Below are 22,965 nucleotides of genomic sequence, written 5' to 3' on the forward strand. Positions count from 1 at the left end.
CCGCTGCACTCGAGCTGCCCCGCGGCCGAGCGAGCGCGGGCCGGGGTCGGGGCCGCGGCGGCGGGTATTGCGCCCAGGGTCCTTCTGCAGCCCCCGTAGCGAGGAGCGAGGGCGAAGACGAGGCTAAGCGGGGCCGGAACCATGAACCGGAGTTTCCACAAGTCTCAGACCCTGCGCTTCTACGACTGCAGCGCGGTGGAAGTCAAGAGCAAGGTGAGCCGGGGGCCGGCGGTCTGCTCCCCCCACCCCCGCGAATGAATGGGCACCCCGAAGGGGACTGGGAGGTGCGAGACGGGCCGGCGCCAACTTTGGAACGCGGCGCCGTCCGTGGGATGTGCAGGGGTCCCGCGATCCTTCCCGCCCCTGCGCGCGCACAAAGCCCGGCAGCCCGAAAGGGTTCAGCTGGAGCCCCGGCGCTCGGAGGGCCGCGCGGCCGCCTGACCCTTCGCGAGAGCGGCTCTTTTGTTCCACAAGCTGGCGGCGACCCGGCGCGCCGCACGGTGGAGGGGCGACATTTCCGGGGCGACCCAGGGGCTGCTCGGATTCGGGGCCGTGGAGGGGCCTCGGGGGCCCGGGCCAGGGGAGGGCCCTGGCCGCGCCGCCTCCTTCATTGCGGAGGAGTCTCGGAATCGGTGAGGGGAGACGGGCAGCCGGTCCCCGATCCCCGGACCGGACCCCCAGCCCCCGGCCCGGCCCTCTGTACCAGTCCCGCAGCCTCCCGGCGCGCCCCAGGCCCAGATTGCCCGGGCGCGCCGGGCCGGCGGCCCCTCCCGCTGCCCGCGCCCCGGCCCCAGCGTGCCCGAACTTGCGGGTTGCTGTGCGCGTTTGGGTAATTGGCTGATAGGATCTGGCGCTTCTGCCCTTTGCGGGGGCGGCTACTTCGCGGCAGACGCTTTTGTCTGCGAGGGTCTCAGTGGTGGACCCCGCGGCAGAGGAGGAGTTGCAGTTGTTCAGGGTCCTGGAGGGAGGGGGCCCAGCTTACCGCTGCCTGGGATCCGGCTCTCGCCCGTTCTCTGCGCGCCCCCCGCCTCGGTCAAGCAAGGCGGAGGCAACTGAGTGGTTGGTGGGAGGGGGCCGGACCCGAGGGTGGGCTCTGACCTCCAACTCTGCGCACGCTTGGGTCGCGGGGCGTGTGTGCCCCGGTCCGGTCTCTGGGAAGACGAACCTCGGCGGCCCCCTGCCTGGGTTGCCCCTACCGGCCAAGGGGGGTGCTTTGGCGTAGGAGTTCCGGGGCTTCCTCCGAGGATGGGGGATTCTCTGCGGGAAGCCCACTGCAGTGAGTTGCGGCATTTCATCACCATCTTGTTGGACAGTCTTTTTAGGAACCCCTTATCTCTAACTACCCCGTGTGCTAATTCTGGGACCCTCGCCCCGCACTCCTCCCCGCTTTTAGCCCCAGAGTGCCCACATCCCCGGAATCAGAAGTGCTCGCTGTGAGTTGCGTGGGGGAGAAGAACCGACAGGCGTGAGTGGGAGCCCCAAATAATTATTGACGTTTCTTCAACTCAGTGGGAAGGTGGCTTTGTGGAGCTCATTGTCGCCTGCAGTAGCCACTGAGCCCGTGTGGTGTTTCGTTTTAACCGTTTATTTTGAGATCATCATAGATTAACAGGCAGTTGTGGAAAAGAATGCAGAGACTTCCCCAAAGGTAACATGTTGTATCACAGTGCCGCATCCAGGGCCTCATCAGACTTGTTCACGGGGTGTTTTTGGGTCACACACTTTTGTCGTGTGCTCATTCCTGAGACCCAGCGCGGTCACAACACAGACCACTTCGAACCCAAGGGTACCTCCTGCTGCCCTTTCACAGTGGCAGTTTGGTTCTAAGTGATTAACATCACATGCTGTTCCTGAGTCTCACTGGCCACATTCCCTGTGCTCAGCAGCCACGGGCGGCTTGCAGCTGCCTGACCACATTCAACTCCAGAGGGTCCGTCCAGAGGGACAGCCCTGGAGGAAATGCCCTCACCAGGCCTCATCTTGCAGTTCTGCACTGCGGACACTGTGAGGACCCCTGGGGACTGGAGAGCAGGTGTCTGCCTTTGCCTCTCCTGGGAAACTGGGGGCTGTGGGCGTTCGAGTGGCCCAGCGGGTTGCCTCAGGCTGCCCCACCTTCTTGACTCCCCAGTGAAGAAGGGGCACTGCCCCATGGCCCAAGCCTGGGTTCAAGTTCAGATGCATTGAATGCTCCACCGGGGCTGAGTGGCAGAGCGAGAGTTTTGGTTGAATTTGGGAGCACCCCTGGCAGGCCACACCAGCCTGGGGCCTGCTGGGCTGGCTGGTTATACACACAGCACCACGACTGACCCCCGCCCTTTTGGAAGAGGGGGCTTGCCTTACTGTTTGTCCAGAGGGTCCACGCGGCTCGTGCGTCTGTACACGCCCTCCCACCCACCCACTTGGTAGTGAATACTTGCACGCATGGAGTCCATCTGTGCAGGGAGCGTTAGTCCAGCTGCTGATGTCAAAATATGAGAGGCCAGACGTTACGACAGCGATGTCTTTCCACCATCTAAAGGTAGCACCGTAACACCTGGGTTTGTATGTGGAGAAAGTGGTGCTCGGGAGCTGAGTCCGGCCGGTTCTGCCACCTACCCTTTGGAGTTTTCACAAGTTATTTACCTGTTCTGAGCCTTAGTTATTTCATCTGTAAAATGGTCATTGTACCTATTCCGCTAGCCCCCCAGGATCAAATGAGGTAATGAATGTGAAGTACTTTTAAACCGCAGAGCACCCACAATTGTAAGAGTTAAGCACTGCAGGTCAGGATTCTGTGGCATTTCAGGATATCAGGTCTGAAAATCTGATCCTCTCAGAATTTTTGGCATTAGCCATCTGCCACAGCTGGTCAGTTCCCAAAGCCTTGGAGGCAGAGACATTATCTTGACCTGGTGGGTCTTCCCCATCGTATAGCCCCTGGCTCTCCCCCAGCATTTCTGTTTTAATACCTGTGATGCATCTATTTCTCTCCCCACCAGCTGCATTTCTCTGCACTTTGGAGTATAATTGCTTTACAATGGTGTGTGAGTTTCTGCCTTATAACAAAGTGAATCTGCTGTATGTATGCATATATCCCCATATCCCCTCCCTCTGTGTCTCCCTCCCACCTTCCCTATCCCACCCCTCTAGGTGCACGCACTTCTGACTCCCCAGTTCTGGTTCATGGGGCCGCCATTTCACACTCACTCTTTTTCCTCTCTCCCTGTAAGACCTGCAGTGGGGAGGGGCTGTGCAGCTGTCTGCGGGAGCATGTTTCAGGCCGAGGGGAGCAAGTCTTGGCCCATCAGAGGGGCAGCAGGAAGGCCAGTGCTGGGGGAGGGGTCTGCAGGGGCAGAGTAATTGGGGATGACTTGTTTGAGGAGAAGGCAGAAGGCCGCCCGGGGCCATTGCGAGCCACAGGCCTGAAAAGCCTAGAGGAGCACAGCTACCCATGTCCGCAAGCTGCTGTTCACTGAGCCCTCACCCTCTGGCTGGAGGCCCCTGTGTTAAATGAGGCCCATGTTGTCCCAGTTTCCTTACCCCTCAGGCCTCATCCGTGTTGTCTTCAGCCTCTGGGTCCCGTTTATGTGGCTTTCCCCCCACCTGAAATGTTTTCTCGAAGAATCTGCCCTATCCTGACCACCCTCTCCTACAAGGCCCATCTTATGTCTTCACCAGGCCAAGCCTTCTGCATCCTCTGACCCCTTCCCCGTGTTTCTCTCATCTTATGGCCTTTGTCACGGTGCTGGTGACAGGAACCCAGGACTGTGTTTACACCCCCATGGCTTGTTGTGTTCATTGTGTGAGGGGAGAGTAACACCTCTAAAGGTTTTAATCCAGTTTTGGCTGCTTGGTTTAGATAATGTTGGAGACTTTTCTGCATTCTAAACAAATACATTATCATTGTAGAAAATGTAGAAACCATAACAGGCACAAGGGGGTAATTCTCACATCCAAAGTGTGGTCACATGTCCTTCTGACCCTTTATATATGCATGTATACATGCAGATGTCTTTGTTTTACAGAATCAGAGTCATATTTTAAAGGTATATTATTCTGTAGCCTTCAAGTTTCCGCCTTGAACTTTGCAGTGAAGTGTTAAGTGTTTTCTCATGTCATTAATAATTTTAGAAAGCATATTTTTGAAATGACTACGTAGTATTCCGTCTTATGTGTAAACCATAATTAATCTAACTAATATCCTAGTGGGTTATTTCCAGTTTTGTCCTAGAATAAACAATGCTGTGAATAGCAGCTTTGCATTTAAATCTTTATATAAAGAGTACATATAGAATGTATATCATAAAAAGTATACAAAGAATACTGATTCCCTTAATTCAATGCAGGACTTTTATTATGTCTTTAGGACAGATTCCTAGAAGTGAAATTACTAAGTGAAAAGTCTGCACATTTTTAAGGCTTTGAGTACATATTGCTGAATTTCCTTCTAGAAAGTCTCTTCTATACATGTGTACCTTGTTGCATGTCTAGCCCTCTCCCTCCCTCCAGTCCTGGGTGTTTTCTTATTCTATCCCCATTTAATTTGTATTCTTGGGTTATTAGTGAATAGAAAATTCTTATATTTGTTAGCTATTTTATGTCTATTTTTAGCTGCCTGTTTCCTGCCACCCTTCTTTTCTCTTGATTAGTGTTCTTATTTTCTACTGAGTGATGGAGCTGCTTGTCCCAGGAGATTTTCCAATCAGTGCAGATGGTGCTAGGTGACAGTGTTCCCTGTGGTCCCAGATCTTGTCTCTGCTGAGGTTGTCGGCTGCCTGGCCATGCCCTTCCATCTGGGGGCTGGAGCCTGGGCCAGGCCCTCCCCATGGGGTGGCTGGGCACTTGTCTCCTGTGGGCCAGTTGAGAACCGCCTGACACAGTTTGACTCACCTCTGTGTTTGGCTACACCCTTTTAAGATTCCGGTTTTGTTGTATCCGTGCATGTCTGTGTTTAAACAGGTTCGGTAACTTGATTTGGGAAGTTGCATCTAGAGGAGACTCTCATCAGGGACCCAGGTGGGGAGTGTCAGTCTGGTGGGCATGGATGGTGTTGCGGCCCACCTCCTGTGGGTCTGCGACCTGTGAGCAGCAGGAAGCCCTGTGGGCGTTCCTAGGGGCGCCCCAGTTAGCAGGGGTTCAAGCCCTTTCCTAGGACCCATGACATTTCAGATAGAGGGCTCTTCCAATTTTAGGGAAGGAAAGGAGTGTCAGGGCCTGGGAGACGCAACCATTCAAGGTTGCTTCTAGGTGTCAGAAGCTCTAATGTTTGTGAATCACATCCTGAATCGGCGAAAATAGAGAGGCATCCTGCCCCTTTCCCACGAAGGGGCCTCCTGGACTTCGAGAGGCAAGCAAGGAAGGAGCTTGGAACGACGATGGCAGAGGCGTCTGTGAAAGGGGCCTCAGGGGTCTGCGAGTTGCATTTGGTCAACTAGCCGTTTCCATGTTTATAGGCTCCCTACTTCCTCTCGGCAGATTTCTCCTCAGCTGTGAACCTGGGGAGCAATGTGAGGTGCTGTGCCCCTTTCTAGCCCCAACATACACCTGGTAGCCCTCCTCTGAGGCTGCCCTGAACACACTAGGGGTATAGAGATGGTCCAGGCTGGATGCTGCGCTCTGTGTATAGGTTGCATTCAGAAGTATTTCTTAATATTTGGTTCACCACATACATATATATTCTAAATACATTACAGATAATAATTCATTAATCCCCATCACAGCCTTGCCAGATGGGTTCTGTTATAACCTCCCTTACACAAGAGAACACTGAAAAGTCAAGGTGGCTCCACTAACCTGGCCCAGGTCAGGGAGCTCAGGCAGTTCGGCTCCAGACCCCATGCTCTTTACCATGAACGGTCTGTGGCCCTGTTGGAGGAGGACTGCTGCCCCTCTCCCTCTGACAAGCCCTCAAGTCCAGGTCCGGATACTGATGCAGGTGTTCACAGCTCACCCCGTGTAGAATGAGGCAGTCCCTCTCGGGCTGTCTGGATCTGGAGTTTGGAAGGGTTAGGCCTAGTGCTTTGCGGGGAGGAAGCTCTACTTTTCTTCCATCCGGGAGCAGTTTCTAGCCGTGTGGCCTTGAGGGAAGTCCAGTGTTCAGTAGTCATTCTTAAAAGCCTGTCATCCGTTGATGTATTCATTTACTGAGCAACTACAGTGTGACAGGTGTGGGGTTCGTGCTGCGGTAGGTACAAAGGTAACCAAGACAGCCAGTATCCTCACCTTAAAAACGTATGATCCAATGAAGGATCAGTCACTGATGGGCATATCGGAGTGCGTGGATGCGGGGGTCCTTCATTCTGATATCCGAAGTATCACCAAATCCACAGTTTCACATCTTGAGACCAGAGGTTTCCGGTGCATCCTGGCTGTCTTGCCCACATAGCAAGAGCAGTCGGTGCTCGGGCATCCAGGAGCTGCTCTTATCTTCTCTGGCGCCAGCAACAGCGGTGCCCCCACGGGTTGCTTTGAGATGAGTCAGAGCATCTTCTCCCCTCCTTGCTTCCAGAAGCAGCTGGGCTCTGGTCCCCACTTGTACGCATCTGGGGACTCTAGCTCTCTCCCTGTGCTACCTTTCTCAGTAGCACGCTCCAAGGAAAACATTCAGCGGCTAGAATGTGACAAGCAGTGCTTTGCATGCAGTAGGTACCCAATAAATGTTAGTTGAGTTGAAATCAGATGATTTTCCTGATAGCTGCTAGTTCAGAAGTGGTCTGTCAGGGTACTTGCAAAAAGAACTGCTTTTTGGGGCAGGTGACCAAAGCTGGATTCACCAATTGACTTATTCCCAGGGCATCTCTGAGAGGGGTCGGGGGCCTTGTCATCTGCCTGCTAGTGCCCCGGAGGGGAAGGGAGAGAACGGGGTAGCAGATGAGCTGAACAAAGAAGAGAAAATTTGGAAGTTCAAAGGAAGCTGATTTAAAAGTCCACGTGGACACCGCTGCTGTTGTAAGTGTCTCCTTATTTCCTTAGTGCTAAATTGTAGGCTGAGAGCTGCAGGGGCCCAGCTCGGGGCACGTCATCAGAACCAGCTCCTGTGCATCTCCACGAGTGCTGCCCACCCCTCTTCCCTGTAAACCCCACTGGCCCTACCTTCTTCCTCCGCCAGAGCGCCTGGGCAGCCCTGTGTTACCCATAGGTTAGGGGTAGCAGGACAGGGCTCTCACTGTTACAGCTGGGACAGCAGTTACCTTCGATGCCTCCTTTCCCTGTCCCCTAAGTTCAGTGCTTGCCAGGTTCCTGGGGTCCAGGGATATGTGTCCCGCACCCCACCATCCGTCTCTCCGGCTCGCCAAGACTGTGTTCCTCTGGGGCTCTGCAAAGATGCTTGCTGGTAGAGGAGGCCAAGCGGGTGGGCTCCTCTCACCATCCCCAGCCAGAGCATGTGCTCTGTATTTTGGGGTATATGTGTAGCTTTTTACTTGGGGGAAGTAAAAGAAAAGCTTTTGCCACTTAAGGAGCCTCCTGCATGGCCCATCCCTGTTAGATTCTTAGTTTGTCACCCTCCCCAGGTCCACGGGCTGACCGTCTGCAACCTGATCCTCTCCTGGGCTTACGCGGGAAGCTCTGCCATGCCTCAAGGCTGAAACAGCTGCCTTTTCAGGAAACTGTTCCAGCCCCGCCTCACACCAGGGAATCTCCTGTGTGGAGTGCGGTGTGTGTGACAGGGAAGTGCACTAGTCTCAGGTGTGTGGCTTGATGAAATTTTACGTGTTTGCACACCCGGTGAGCACCGTGCACACACAGTGTGGGACATTTCGGCTTTCAGGAAGTGCCTTCGTGCGCTGTATAGTCAGCCCCCGTCCCCAGTGTAACCACCAGCAGGGTCTCTGTCACCAAAGGTGAGCGTGCTGGTTGTCAGGTGCGATGTCACAACGCAGCCTGTGTCCGCAGGGTCCATCCGTGTTGTGTGCGTGCAGAGATCTGTTTTCTATGGATTCAAAGTATTCCTTTGTGCAGAAGATGTGCACATATATACAACGGAATTTTACTCAGCCATAACAAGAAACGAAATTATTTGTAGTGAGGTGGGTGGACCTAGAGACTGTCATACAGAGTGAAGTAAGTCAGAAAGAGAAAGACAAATACCGTATGCTAACACATATATATGGAATCTAAGAAAAAATGGTTCTGAAGAACCTAGGGGCAGGACAGGAATAAAGACGCAGACGTAGAGAATGGACTTGATGGCCCCGAGGAGGGGAAAGGGTAAGCTGGGACGAAGTGAGAGAGTGGCATGGACATATATACACTACCAAATGTAAAATAGATAGCTAGTGGGAAGCAGCCGCATAGCACAGGGAGATCAGCTCGGTGCTTTGTGACCACCTGGAGGGGTGGGATAGGGAGGGTGGGAGGGAGGGAGACGCAAGAGGGAGGGGATATGGGAACATATGTATATGTATAACTGATTCACTTTGTTATACAGCAGAAACTAACACACCATTGTAAAGCAATTATACTCCAATAAAGATGTTAAAAAAAAAAGTATTCTTATGCATCCGTCTGTGTTGCTGGAGGTCCAGGCAGCCAAAGCCTCCTGTGAGCTCCCCTTCAGCGTGCTTGTGAGTTTCACTAGCTGTTCTCCATGCTGCTGGGGGCCGGCTGGCGGAGGCCCTGGTCAGGCTAGCGCACAGCCCACTGTGGCTCTTCTGGAGCGTCAGGTGTGCGGGCTCCGACCCTGGACTTGGGTGGATTTGGGTGGAGCAGCTGTTGTAGGGTTCTGAGGGTTAAGGAGTTCCCGAAGGCCTTGAGCCACAGCTTATTAATAGGTTGTTGATTACTGAATCCAAACAAATGAGGAATTTGCCTTACAGAATTGAAGGGCCTTCCTAGTCCTTCCTTTATTTATTTTAAAAAATATTTATGTATTTATTTATTTGGGTTGTGCCAGGTCTTAGTTGCAGAGCGCGGGATCTTTAGTAGCAGGACGCAGACTCTGAGATGCGGCACGCAGACTCTCAGTTGTGGCACACAGGCTCTGAGATGCGGCACACACGCGGGATCTAGTTCCCCGACCAGGGATGGAACCCGGGCTCCCTGCATCGGGAACGTGGAGTCCTGCCAGGACTGGCCTGCCAGGGAAGCCCCCCCCGCCCACCTCCGCCCCGGTCTTTCATTTAATTCTGCAGTTTGAGTTGCTGCTGTCCTGCCTTCCTCTGCCCCGCTTTACCCCGTACTACCTGGCGTGGGCCCTTCTGGTGGGCCAGGTGCTCGGGGAGAAACTGAGACACGACATGAACAAGGACGGGCCTGGTGCTGCTTGACGGGTCCAGGACAGCTCGTGCCACGGTCTCTTTCTTTCTTTGAATTTTATTTTGTTTATTTTTATACAGCAGGTTCTTCTTAGTCATGTTTCACACACATCAGTGTGTACATGTCAATCCCAATCTCCCAGTTCAGCCCCCCGCCGCCCCCGCGCCACCTCCCCCCTTGGTGTCCGTGCGCGTGTGGTCTGCAGCGCGCCACCTCCCCCCTTGGTGTCCGTGCGCGTGTGGTCTGCCTCTGCCACGGTCTCTTTGGTGACGGTGCACAGTCGTCCTTTTGAAAACTGTCTGAGTTTCCCACGCGGAACGAAGACCCCCACGGCGGCCTTGACCGTGGCGGGCTGTGGAGCCAGGAGCTTCACGTGGCCTTCACCTAGGGGTGTCCCTGTGTCGCCCTGCAGCTCACCACTCGCACACCTGAGGATGTTGGTGAGCCGCACCCTTTGCCTTCGGGAATTTCTTCGCTCTCCCTGAAAGTCCTGCCTAGTGATCCGGCGTGTTTATTTTCCGTTTCACGGCGTGAGTGTGCCTGTCGAAAGCTGGATTGTATGTCCGTCAGTCTACAGAGCAGATCTCTCTGTGCCTTTGCTTCCGAGACAGGACGTGGGGCACTGATGCACAGGGGCAGAAAGCCCCCCCGACGGCCTCCTTTGGGGGTGCGTGTTGCCGTGGAAGGACCCTGGGGTCCCTGGTTAAGGGCTGTGGCAAAGAACTGTGAGGACCATTAGCGGCCGTCTTTCCATGGTCAGCTATGCTAGAGGAACTGGGAGACTAAAGGGATGTTCGCGTCCTGTTTTCCATGCTTGGGGGCCTGAGCGACTGCTTCCCCACCCACAACCCTGCCCTTACTTCCCTCGCTGGCCTGGAATGATGACGGGCCGCTGCTGTGGGGCAAACTGCTCTGCCTGCACAAAGGTCCTTCGCACAGAGGAGGAGGCGGCCCCTGACTCCTGGCAGCAGCTACAGGCGCAGGACGAGCGGGGCACCCAGATTTCACAGGAACGTGCTCCTTTGGCCTGGAAGGGGATGCAGAAGCCCGTACGTCTGGACGCTCCTGTGGGAAGCAGTGTGTCGCGGGTTCTCCGGAGAGGAGCTGCCCTGGAGCAGCTTTGTCCCTGCTCGCCTCGAGCTCGGAGTCACCGGTCCTGTGCACCGCCGCCCCGAACTGGGAGCGGTTTCCCAGGAATGCGACCGCACTGCTGATCGGTGGTGCCTCCTGTCAGCCCACCCGGTGGTGGGCCACAGACTCTGGTCACCGCCAGGCTGAGGATCCGCAGGGACCAGCCCTTGAGAGTGGGCAAGCATGTGCTATCGGGGTTGCCCTGCAGCGCTTCCTGGAGTGAGGTTCTGGGGAGCGCAGTCTCTGGGCTCCCTCCCTGACCTCACCTGGAGGAGAGTCCAGGCAGGTGTGACCTTCTCTCGTCAGTTTCAGTGGCGTCTCATGGTTGCAGCTTCCCTTCTTGGAGCATCGGCTGTGTACCCGCTTCCTGCCGGCCCTTCTGCCGGGTGCTCGTCACAGATGTTTTCCTTGACGCTCATGACACCTTATACATGGGCTGTAGAGGGGAGGACCCGGGGTCTTGACCAGGCTGTTAGCTCGCCCAGCCAAGGCCCCAGCCAAGTGGCAGAATCAGATCTTAAACCCTCAATTGCTGTGCCATCCTGCTTCCCATCTAGTTATTATCCCCTGGTTCCACCTCATGGAAGACAGACAACACCTACCTGGTCCAGACGTGCTCTGAAGTCACAGCATGTGTCTCTCCACCTTCCTCCCCAGCACCTCCTGGACACCAGCTCAGGGCTGCACTGCTTCTTAAATATCCCTCCTGCATCCTGTGAAGTCCCCTCTCCTCGGCAGCCCCACGAGCTCTGGCCTGTGTACAGTCTGACTGGAGGGAGATGGGGAGGGCACAGGGAGAGCCTTTTCCTCTGTAGCACTGCAGAGGCTCTTTGCAACTGTGGTCAGTGTTAGCGGTGACCTCCCAGGTCCCTAGCGCACTGGACGAGTGACTCAGTGGAGGCCCCTTGGATTGCAAGGCTGGGGGTGGGCAGCGCCTGCTTAGCTTAGCTCGGAGTCCCCATCCAGAGATCGGGGTTAGGGTCACACTCCTGAGCACCGCTTTTCTCTCCCAGAGTTATAAAAAGGTGGTTTCACTGTGAAAGATGCCCTGAACGACAACTGCCTGCCAGTGGCGGAAGGGACAGGGCCTATGGAAGCCGTGGCTCGCGTTCAGAAATTAGGAAGGTGGCTCAGCTGAAGGAGGGGACGCTGCTGTGGGGGCCCGCGAGCTTCCTGCTCTGTCATTTATAAACCCACACTGGCCAAAGTCTCACTTCATGATGCTGGCCAGTCTGACGCTTTGAGAAGGGCTCAGTACAGCCCTGGGAATGCGTGCGGAAGGTCTAGCTCAGTGCAGAACTTCTCCACGCGTGCTTGGCCAAGAAGAGCAAAAGCTCCGGGAGCAAAGCTGATCGAGGGCGAGCTGGTGACTAGCTGCTGTTTGCTGGAATCTCACTCCGAGCAGCACATGGATGTGTATTCAGCTCTCACAACAACCCTACGAGGAATATGCTTTGTCCCTCTTTTACAAAGGAGGAGGTAGGCTTGGAGAAGTCGAAATTATCGAGTCACCCAGCCAGTCAAGGTGAGTCAGGACTTTGAACCTAGTACACTGGTCCAGAGCCTTCGCTCTCGGTGACTCTGCCTTTTGTGTGATAAGCTACCACGGGCCCAGGCAGCGTCCCGCCTCAGCCCATCCCCTCCCTGGACACTAACGGTTTTCCATGCACCCTGAGCTCATGTCCGAACGTGACCTTGCCTCCCCACTCAGCTGGGGCTCCAGTCCTCTGCCTGAGCGGATTTCTGTTCCAGGAAAGTTCTGTGAAGGCAAAGACAGATGAGCACCCTGGCATTTGCCTCCACACTCTGGCCCAGGTGGACCTTCCAGTCCGCCAGCCCCACCTCAACACCAGGGTCTCCCTGCATGTTTACCCCCAGCTTCTAGAGCAGCCCGACTCTGGTTCATGCTGCTAACGCCACCATGGCCCCCCTCTGTCCACGCTGTCAGCTGGTCTGGGTGCCGTCCCTTCCCACGTAGGGCGTCCCTGTCCCTTGGAATTCTCACCCACACCATGGGCGCTCTTTAGGTCTTGTCTAAATTCTCCCCTGTATTAGCCTCAGTTCCTTCATTTACTAGCCTTGTACCCGTGCACTGTTATGGAATCCTTCCAGGCCTCAGTCTCCTGGTCTGTAAAATGGGAACAGTGACACCTCAGGGTCGCCGTCAGGGTCACGTAGAGCATGCACGCAGAGCTTGGCGCCCACCACACCTCCTCTACCACCGTGGAAACCCCTGCCAGGCAGGGACCACAGGCCATATTCCTAAATCTCTCCTCCACTCTCAACCCTGCCCCACCGCTACATTTAGCAGTACTGGGTCCACGGGTGCCGGCCACGCATTCGTGAGCAGAGGAGTGCGTGCCCACCTGTCTGGGGCACACGTGGGGCTCGTAGAGGTGACCACAAGTGCAGTGGGTTCTCAGGCCCCAGCAGCTGTCTGGCAGCCTCGTGCAGGAATTGGTGCTTGTCTGAGCAGTTCTGCAGGCGCCGACAGCTGGGCCATCGTTGCTGTGGATTGAGGTGGGTGGACGGGGCACGGCAGGGGGCCAGGCTCCGCCCCATCTGACTCACAGGTCTGTGGCCCGATTTTAAACTGTCCCAGCGTGTCAGCCCAGGAGGTCGTCCCACGGCAGGTCCCACGCTCTGACAGATGCCTCGTTAGGAGGACAGCCTGTGCTACCTGATCATCCCATAAATGGAGGTCTCTCCACAGTTTTCCACGTGGCATGTGTACACATGCTCCTTGGCCCCGTCCTGAAATGGTCCCGAGGTGCTGGCGTTTACCCTACGAATGTACGCTCCTGAGATCTTTTATGGTTGGAATGTCGTGTTGATTGTGACTCCAGGACCCACCCCGATGAAGAGCAGGACGTAGGTCACAGCCCACAGGGCTGCCCCGGCAGCCTCCTCGTGCACACAGCGAGGTCCTGCCCCCCGGTGCCTGGGCTGTTGGGAGCTCCTTCGGGCCACACGTGGGTGATGTGCTGCAGCCCCTTCTCCATCTGCTTGTTGCTTTCCTCGTGCGCACAGTTTAAACCAGGACCTGTGTCATGCCACTTCTTCGTTTACGTTTCTCAGTTTGTCATTACACATTTGCACGTGTGATTACTGTTCAGCGTCTCAGTGTTGGGCTTTCAAGCTAAACCATCAGCCTCACGAAGACGCTCATCACTGGCGCAGGGCCTGGCCCGTATTGGGCATTCAGTGAAATCTTGTTGAATGAATGAATGAGTACTAAAAAGTAGCCCAGGGCTTCCCTGGTGGAGCAGTGGTTGAGAGTCCGCCTGCCGACGCAGGGGACACGGGTTCGTGCCCCGGTCCGGGAGGATCCCACGTGCCGCGGAGCGGCTGGGCCCGTGAGCCACGGCCACTGAGCCTGCGCGTCCGGAGCCTGTGCTCCGCAACGGGAGAGGCCACAGCAGTGAGAGGCCCGCGTACCACAAAAAAAAAAAAAGTAGCCCATAGCGGTCACTGGCAAGATGCTTACTGGGATGTTTACGACACTGCCTTTGAGACTCTAGTGTGCACCCGGGTCACTGGGAATCTTGTGAGAATGCAGGTTCTGACTCCCTGTGCCTGGGCCCAGCCCAGAGAGCCAGAGGTGGGCCAGGTGTACGCAGCTCCCTGGGCTCTTGGCTTAGGCGGGAGTCCCAGGCCCGGGGTGGGGCCTTGCTGCTTTGTTCTGTGTTGCACCCAGGTAATTTTCAACCTGATTGGGATCACACCGTGGATTTACCGTCGGGTTGTGTTTTCTTTCACTTTCCATATTGTAAAGGCTTCCTTGAGCGCTGAAACAGCACCTCTGTTGGCTTCATCGTCTTTCATCCTGCGCTCGTGCTTCATCTGTTTGACGAGCTTTTACAGTTTCCGTTTTTCACCGTATTTTGATGAAGATTTTCTATCAGAATCTACCTGTGCTTCTTTTCCTGTGATTGCTCTCACCTAAGGGGCCGGGGGTGGTGGCCTTGGTATGGGGTGGTGCCCCGGGGTGGGGTCGCCTGGGGGCGGAGCCTCTACCGCAGGATCCAGGGTGCTGCGCTGGGTCGCTTCCTGCAGTGAGAAGGCTGGGTAACGTGTGTGCGTCGTTTGAAGTCTGCGCTGTAAGACAGCCTTTACTTATAAGGGGTCGTTCGTGTGTGGAAGAACATAGTAGCCCCCCGGATAACCCTCAGGTATCTTCAAGAGAAACACATTTTACAGTAGGAAAATGAGCCGAGGAATCCTGGGTGCTTCAGCCCCAGGCCGCTGCCAGGGAGCAGTCAGTGGGGATTGGAATGAGAAGATTTAGCATCTAGCATCCTCCTTGGTCCCTCAAGATCAGGGCAGAGTCTCAGGATCACTGGGAAGAGCCTAGCCCTGAAGAGTTTTGAAGGAAAGCACTGCTTTCACAGTAATGGTTAAATTGTTACAGTGGCCAGAAGCAGCGAACCTGCTCTGTGCGCATAAAACCTTAAGGTAGCCGCATCCTACAGCCGCAAGCCCAGAGAGCTGTAGCGCCGGGGCGACCTGTCCAGGCCCTGTGGAAGGGATCCAGCAGGCCTTTGAGCTGCCATGGTCTGTGCTCCTACGTAGCTTCCGGCAGGTTATGGAAAACACGTGGCTTCCATCAGCCCATCTCCTTACATTCTCTCCTTCTCCCCATGGCACTTACCACTTTCCTACACACTATAGGATCTGCTTATTCACTATTTTTACTGTTTGCTGCCTGTCCTCTCTAGTATGTAAGTCTCATGAGGGCAGGCATTTTTTCTGTTTTGTTCACTCACGTGCCCCAGTGTGAGGGGTGGTACCTGTTTCTTGGAACCTCTCCATGGATATTCTCTGCGTGAGTGAGAGCGGGGGCCATACCTTATTACTAGCTGTCCACTCAGCAGATGTACTTTGAGTGCCTGCTCTATGCCAGGGTCAGTGGGGATAAAATGGAGACCATAGTTTTCTTTTTGAAGCTATAAAGTCCAGCTCATGAAAATATTTTTTCAATGAATAAGTTCCTCCTTGGGGGACTTCCCTGGCGGTCCAGTGGTTAAGGCTTCTCCTTGCAGTGCAGGGGGTGCGGGTTCTATCCCTGGTCGGGGAGCTAAGATCCACATGCTTCGAGGCCAAAAAAACCAAAACATAAGACAGAAGCAATATTGTAACAAATTCAATAAAGACTTTAAAAATGGTCCACATCAAAAAAAAAAAAGTTCCTACTTGGTAGTTTGGAGGAGTGAGTTCACATGAATGGAGACACATGTCACGTGAAACGACACTTTTGTAAAAGTGTCCTGGTGGTTCTTGGGGCCTCTCTTGTGAAAGGGAGCGGCAAAAGCAAACGATGCTTCGGATGTTCTCCTCTTTCTAGGGTCAGTTCTGCTGCAGGGAGGGAGTGGGGCGGGCAGTGGTGGGAGCGGCCTAGAGGCTCGGGGTCTACCTTCCTGCCGCAAATGCAGGGTGCCCACCGCGTGGTCTCTAGCGGAGGGCACACCTTCAGGCAGCCACTGGGTCTGAGACCCCCTGAGCCTCTGTGTCCTAAAGCTGGTACTTGATGTTGAGCTGTGTGCCCTCTGAAGCAGAGGCACAGCCAGAGTCTGTTACACCTGCCAGGTCACGCCCCTTTGCAAATATTCATTGAAACAGTGCCTTTGCTGGTGAAGGTGTCTTCACTTTTGTGCTGACACGTGGCGGGCAGGGGCGGGCTGGCGTTCAGCTTCAGGTTGCTGGGATGTGGCAGGGCTGGCCTGAGGCGCGGGGCCTGCTTGGTGACTCCGTGCTCACATCTGCTGCATTCCTGTTTTGTCCGGTAATGTCAGCTTATAGACTTTTATTTTGACGCTGGTTAACACAGGTTTATTTCATTAATTCAATAAAGATTTGAGTGCCTACCATATAGCAGGGACCGTGCTAGGCTGCGGCAGACAGACCCTGCCCTCACGGTCTGGTGGCAGGCTCCTGCTTTCGCTCATACGGTAATTGAAAGTTTGTGGCTGCTTGGGGTTTGGGGGGTAGCTTATAAGTGACTCAGTTCCTAAGCAGATTTCAACAGGTAAAGACTCCTCCTTAATGCCTGGCTCCTCTGGCCTTGCCTGGTGAGTCTGACAATACCTCATCACGCCCCTGTGGGCACCTTGTGGGCACCTTACAAGCCAGGAGCCAGATGACGTGCAAGTTTGAGATACCTACCTCATGGGACCACAAGCATTCAGTAAAAGAATGTTTTTCAAGTACAGCAGGTCAGTGGGAATGCATAGAGTAGATCAGTGCATGCAATGTGCTCCTGTTTAAAAAAGAGGGAATATGGGCACAGGCCACAGGTACTGCGCTTACATGCAGGAGACGCCTTTGGAAGGCACTACAGCTAAAATCATTGGCTCCTGTGGAGGGGACACTGGGTGGCTGGGATTCCTTCTGAATTTTGAGCTGTATGGTTCTATCCCATTCAAACCATAAAGATAAATGTACCAAACTGTGTGATCCTAATTGTAAAAAGCACGCATGTTGGAGAAGCCTGGAGGAGCGTCCTCTCCCGAGCGCAGAGCTCTCTCAGTCAGCTGTCCCTCCCGGCCCAGGCAGGACTGGAACGGCCGCAGGACGGTGAGCCCTGGGCTCCAGTGGCACCTCAAGTGTCATACCAGACACCAGCCCTTGGCGTTTCCGCCCCTTTTTCGGTCCAGCATGAATCTTGCTGGTTTCTCCAGAGTGACTGTGTTCACAGGCACATGCGGTCGGCTTTTCTGACTGCCTCCGAGGCGAAGATTACCGTGAGTTGCATGCAGGAGAGGAAAGGATGCTTTTTTAAAAACAGCAGAGTATCTTAAGGAAATGATGAAGGAGGATAGAAATTCAGAGTTACAGACCTTTGTCCTTAAAGTTCAATTCCCCTTTTTTGTGAAAGGCAACCCGAAAGGGGAGGTGAGCTGGGGCTTGGGGGTGGTTGACTCAGACGCTGTGGCAAAGAGTGACCAAGTGCCCCTTTGCCTCTGGGTTTTAGCTGCCCACATCTAGGAGGGGGCAGCTTGAACGTAACAGTAGTGTGGTGCGTTTCCTGCCCCCATATAGCTGTTAGAGACACAGCCACGGGTGCACCTTTACCTCCCACAGCTTTCGCCCGACTGATGGAAATGGTGATTGGTTGCCCCCCGCCGGGGGCCGTCGAGGGACATCACGCGGGGTTCAGGCCCTAGGAGCCCTCCCTAGTTAGAAAGACAACAGTGGGAAAGGACCTAGGTGAGAAGACAATACCATTTATCATTCTCCTACCCTTGCCTTTGGTGTTAGACCACAGGAGGATGGCAGCTGCTTGACTCAGTTTCTTTGGGAATGGTATTAAGCCAGAGCTGCATCTAATTATCAAAAGTGTGCCATTTTAGAGTTTTTAAGCAAAGAGTAGCTAAGTGAGTTTAAGATGAAACCTGGGACCATGATTTCAGTTGTGAAAAGAATGAACTTTTTGGTGGCTTGAAGTGGCAGCAGCTTACTGCTGCAGATGGAACACGGGAGCAGAGTCAGAAAATGGGCTTTATTTCCAGCCTGGAGTCACGTAGCTCTATGGCTTTGGGCAAATCTCTCTCTCTGAGACCCTCAGCATAGGAGCTTGGAAGTGCACTTCCACTAGGGAAGCTTATGATTTAACTGTGGGCGTAAAGACAGCTAACAAGACTTGCAGTGCACACCAAATGAGCTTTTCACGCTCTGAATTAAATATGTTTCCATGCAAGAGGGATTTATTTAAACATGTGGATAACTGTAGAGAGAAATCCTTAGGTATCAAGAAAATTTTTCATTTTTAATATTTTTAACCTGGAAAGTAAGAGATAATTATGGTAATGGTAATGAACTAACCTTGGAGTCACGTGACATTGAATGATGAAAATACATTTGTATTGCCAGAGCCTTGTGGCTCCAAAAACGTCATTCGTATGGAGCTTTAGCTTCTAAATTGGATGAGAGGGACTGAGGGCCTTTTGCAGTTTGGGGTCAGGGTGGAGATGGGCGTGTGAAGGAGGCAAGTTCTGCCCTGTTCAGAGTGCCTGCCCTCTGTCTTCCCTACCAGCTCTACGCTGTTGGACCAATTCGAACTGGAAAAGCTTGCCCTACCAGCTTGGACGAAGTCTCACATCCTGTTCTCCTCGGCAAGGGCCAGCAGTAATGGCGGCGGGGCGGGGGGCAGGCTTCCCTGAGTTCTTTGTAAGTCTTCGTCTTCTAAACTGAGGTGTGCGGGCAGCCGATGCTTGGACCCTTGGTCTCTGGGGATTGCCTGGGGCAAAAGCCGAGCCTCCGTGTGCACCAGCCAGTCCACCACCGTCTTCCGGGGTTTCCGTATTTCTCAACGCAACCGCCAATAAGCCTTCAATTGGCGGTTTAAAAAGCTTATTCTTTGGAGTGAAAGTTACAAAAACAGCTCTATAAGCTGTAATTTATACGAAATAAAATTCATACCTTTCAAGTGTAAATTCAGTAGTTTTTAGTATTTTCACAGAGTTGTGCAATCATTACCATTATTTAATTTTAGAACATTTTCTTCACCCCGAAAAGAAACCCCATACCTATTAGCAGCCATTCTCAATTCCTTTCTACTTCTAGTCCCTAGAAACCACTAGTCTGCTTTCTTTATGAATTTGCGTATTCTGTACATTTCATATAAATAGACTCATACAGTATATGGTCTTACGTGTCTGACGTCTTTCATTAACCATAATGTTTCACGGTTCAAATTTGTCGCAGCGTGTATCATACTTCATTCCTTATTATGGCTGAGTAATAGTCACTAATAGGGTATACACACTTTTTGTTTATCCGTTCCTCAGCTGATGGACATGGGGATACTCTTCACTCTTTGGCTGCTGTGAACATCCGTGTACAAGTTTTTATGTGTTCATTAATCTTGGGTACATACCTGGGGGTGACATTTCTGGGCCACGTGGCAACTCTTTGTTCGACATTTTTAGGAGCCAAACTGATTACCAAAACAGACACATATTTTATATTCCTACCAGAAATGTATGAGAGAGTTCAGACTCCTTCACATTCTTACCAACACATTGTCATCTATCTCTCTTTTTTTTTCTGCCTGCACCTCATGGCATGTGGGATCTTAGTTCCCTGACCAGGGATCTAACACATGCCCCCTGCAGTGGAAACGTGGATTCTTAACCACTGGACCGCCAGGCAATTCCCTGTCATCTATCTCTTTGATTGTAGTCATCACAGTGGATGAAATGGTGGCTTATTACAGTTTTGATTTGCATTTTCCTAATGACTTATGATGTTGAGCTCTTTTCATGTGTTTATCGGCTATGTGTATATCTTCTTTGGAGGAATGTCTGTTCAAGTCCTTTGCCCATTTTAATAGGGTTGTTTGTCTTTTCGTTGTTGAGTTTTAAGGGGTCTTTATATATTTTTGGTACAAGTACATTACATATGATTTGCAGCATTTTCCTCCCGGTCTGTAGATTATCTTTTCACTTTGTTGATGCAGAACGCTTTCAGTTTTGACGAAGGCCAGTTTATCTAATTTATTCTTTTGTTGCTTATGCTTTTAGTATGATAGCGAAGAAATCATTGCCTAAGTGAAGTAATAAATTTAATCCTATGTATTCTTCTAAGAGTTTTATAATTTTAGCTCTCACATTTACGTCTGTGATCCAGTTTTAGTTTAGCTGTATATGATGTGAGGCAGGAGTCCAGCTTCATTGTTTTGCCTGTGAGTATCAGATTGCCTCAGCACCATTTGTTGAAAAGACTATTCTCTTCCACTACCGAATTGCCTTAGCGTTCTTGTCAAAAATCAATTGATCACAAATATAAGGATTACTTTCCTGGACTCCCAATTCTATAATATTGATTATATGTCTACTTCTTTGCCAGCATTAGTCTGTAAGTTTTGAAATTAAGAAGTGTGAGTCCTCCCTGTTCTTCTTTTTCAAGAATCTTTTGGATTTTCTGGGTCCCTTGCATTTCTATATAAGTTTTAGGAACAGCTTGCCAGTTACTGCAAAAGGGCGGCTAGGATTTTCATAGGGCTTGAAATGAATTTGCAGTCAAGCTGGGGATTGTTGCCATCTTAACAGTATTAAGTCTTGCACTTCATAAGCATTGAAGATCTTTCTTCCTTCCCCCCCTCTTCCTTTCATGCCATAGGTAGCCATCTGCTCCCTGGAGACACCTGCCGATAACTTTGAGAAAAATATTTGACAAAATGGGAACTCATCAGGGAATTGTTGTTAATGTATTAGTCGTCTGACTTTATGAATTAAAAGCTGTTTTGTTTTGTCCTTTTTAGATATCCATATATGTGCTCACACTATTTAGTTCTTCTTTAATTTTTCAACAGTATTCTGTACACTATTCTGTAGTTTTCAGTGTACAAGTCTTTCTTTCACTTCTTTTATTAGATTTATTCCTAAATACTTTAATCCTTTTTGATGCTATTGTAAGTGAAATTTTCTTAATTTCATTTTCAGATTGTTCATTGCTAGTGTACAGAAATAAATTTATATTTGTGTGTTGATACTGTATCCTGCAACCGTGCTGAACTCATCTATTAGGTCTAATAATTAATTCTTCCAGATTCCTTAGGACTTTCTACATGTAAGGACATATCAGATGGGGACAGACGTATTTTTAATTCTTCCTTTCCAATCTGGATGTCCTTTATTGTCTTCCCTAAGTGCCCTTGGTAGAACCTGTAGAACAGTGTTAAATAGTAGATGTGAAAGTGGAAATTCTTTTCTTGTTCCTCATCTCAGGGTGAAATCATTCTGTCTTTAACCGTTAAGTGTGAGGTGTTAACCTAAAACAAGCAGTTACTTTACCAACAAATAGGGTTTGTTTGGGAACAGCAAAAAAATTGCAATTTGAGACATGCAGTCTATGGCAAACCACAGGCATGTCCAGAGAACAAAGGGAGTCTGCTTTTATGGGGAAAATGGGGAAGCTGCAGGGGCTGTTCTAAATGAAAGTTCATTGGAGGAAGGTAGAAGTTCAGGATGGTGATGGCTTCTCCTTGGTCGAGCTGTGATGTTTCTCATTGGCTGAACTGTTGCTGAGCAAGGAGAAATTCTTCCTTTGGGATAGTAATGTAGTCACTTCCTGTCTGGGAGTGCAAGGTATGCTTCTTCCTGTGGGGCATACACATGAAATGCAGGGCATGCAAATGATGGTGAGTGAGAATGCGTGAGAGCTCCCTCTACAGGTCATTCCTGACTCTAATTTTAGTTGAGGTCTCCTTTATTAATTTCCAGAGGTTACACGTGAGTTTTCTTAGATGCCCTCTATCAGGGTGGAGAAGTCCCCTTATATTCCTAATTCATTGAGTATTTTAGATCATTAAAAGGTGTCAGATTTTGTCAAATGCTCTTTCTGCATCTTTTGAGATGATCACGTGGCTTTGCTCTTTATTGCTATTATATACTACATTGATTTTTAGGTGTTAAACTGACCTTGTGTTCCTATGATAAATCTCACTGGTCGTGATGTATTGTCCTTTCTATATAGTCCTTTGCTGGATATAGCTTGCTAGTATTTTGTTGAGAATTTCTGTGTTTCTGTTCACAGTGGATATTGATTTGTTGTTTTCTTTTCCTGTAATGTCTTTTTCTGGCTTTGCCAGGGTAATACTGACTTCATAGAATAAGTTGGAAAATGTTCCTTCCTCTTTTACTTTTTAGAAGATTTGTGAAGGATTGGTATTATTTTTGTAAATGTTTACTAGAATTCTCCAGTGAAGCCATATGGGCATCGGCTTTTCTTGTGGGCAGTTTGAAAATTAAATAAATACCTTGCAGTAAGTTTAATCAGATTGTCTATTTATTCTTGAGTCAGTTTTGGTAATCTGTGTATTTCTAGCAATTTGTCCTTTTCATCTCGGTTATCAAATTTGTTGACACACAGTTATTAGTAGTATTCCCTTGTCATACTTTTAAAAAATAAACTTTTAATTTTAGGACAGCTTTAGATTTACAGAGAAGTTGCAAAGGTAGTACAGAGAGTTTCCATATATGTGCCGCATCTAGTTTCCTCTGTTATTAACGTCTAATGTTAATAAAATAAAATCTAATGGGACATTTGTTATAGTCTGTAAATATTGATACATTTAAATGAAATACATACTTTATTTTTCCTTAGTTCTCACCTAGTATTCTTTTTAGCCTAATGTTTCAAAATCCTGTACAGGATACCACGTCATATTTGTGTGATGTCTCCTTAGGCTCCTCTTGACCATGACCATTTCTCTGACTTTGCTTTTTATTACCTCTATGAATTGAATGTTGAATTCAGTTCATATGTTGAAGCCCTAATCCCCAGTCTGACTGTAGGTATTTGGAGGCATGAGGCCTTTGGGAGGTAATTAGGGTTAGATTAGGTTATCAGGGTAGAAGCCTTATGATGGAATTAATGTCCTTATAAAAAGAGGAAAAGATGCATGAGCTCTCCATCATGTGAGGACACACAGTAAGAAGGCGGCCATCAGCAAATGAGGAAGAGAGCTCTCACCAAACACTGAATCTGCCAGCGCCTTGATTCTGGACTTCCCAGCCTCTAGAACTGTGAGGAAAAAATATTTGTCGTTTAAACGACCCAGTCTATGGTATTTTGTTGTAGCAGCTCAAGCAGCGACCT

General features: G+C 51.1%; 1 protein-coding gene across 1 annotated transcript in view; it reads left to right on the top strand.

Annotated features, from left to right (window-relative positions):
* The first annotated feature begins 13 nt into the window (after nucleotides 1-13).
* The window catches only part of PARD6G (par-6 family cell polarity regulator gamma), a 104,500-nt gene continuing 81,548 nt past the window's right edge, over nucleotides 14-22,965 (top strand). Inside the window, exon 1 of the mRNA XM_024754946.1 lies at nucleotides 14-213. Within this exon, the coding sequence (XP_024610714.1) occupies nucleotides 142-213 (72 nt within the window). The 5' untranslated portion in view covers nucleotides 14-141. The remainder of the gene's footprint in view (nucleotides 214-22,965) is intronic.

This window comes from Neophocaena asiaeorientalis, unplaced genomic scaffold (assembly GCF_003031525.2).
Source record: "Neophocaena asiaeorientalis asiaeorientalis breed wild unplaced genomic scaffold, Neophocaena_asiaeorientalis_V1.1 scaffold124, whole genome shotgun sequence".
Taxonomy (NCBI): domain Eukaryota; kingdom Metazoa; phylum Chordata; class Mammalia; order Artiodactyla; family Phocoenidae; genus Neophocaena; species Neophocaena asiaeorientalis.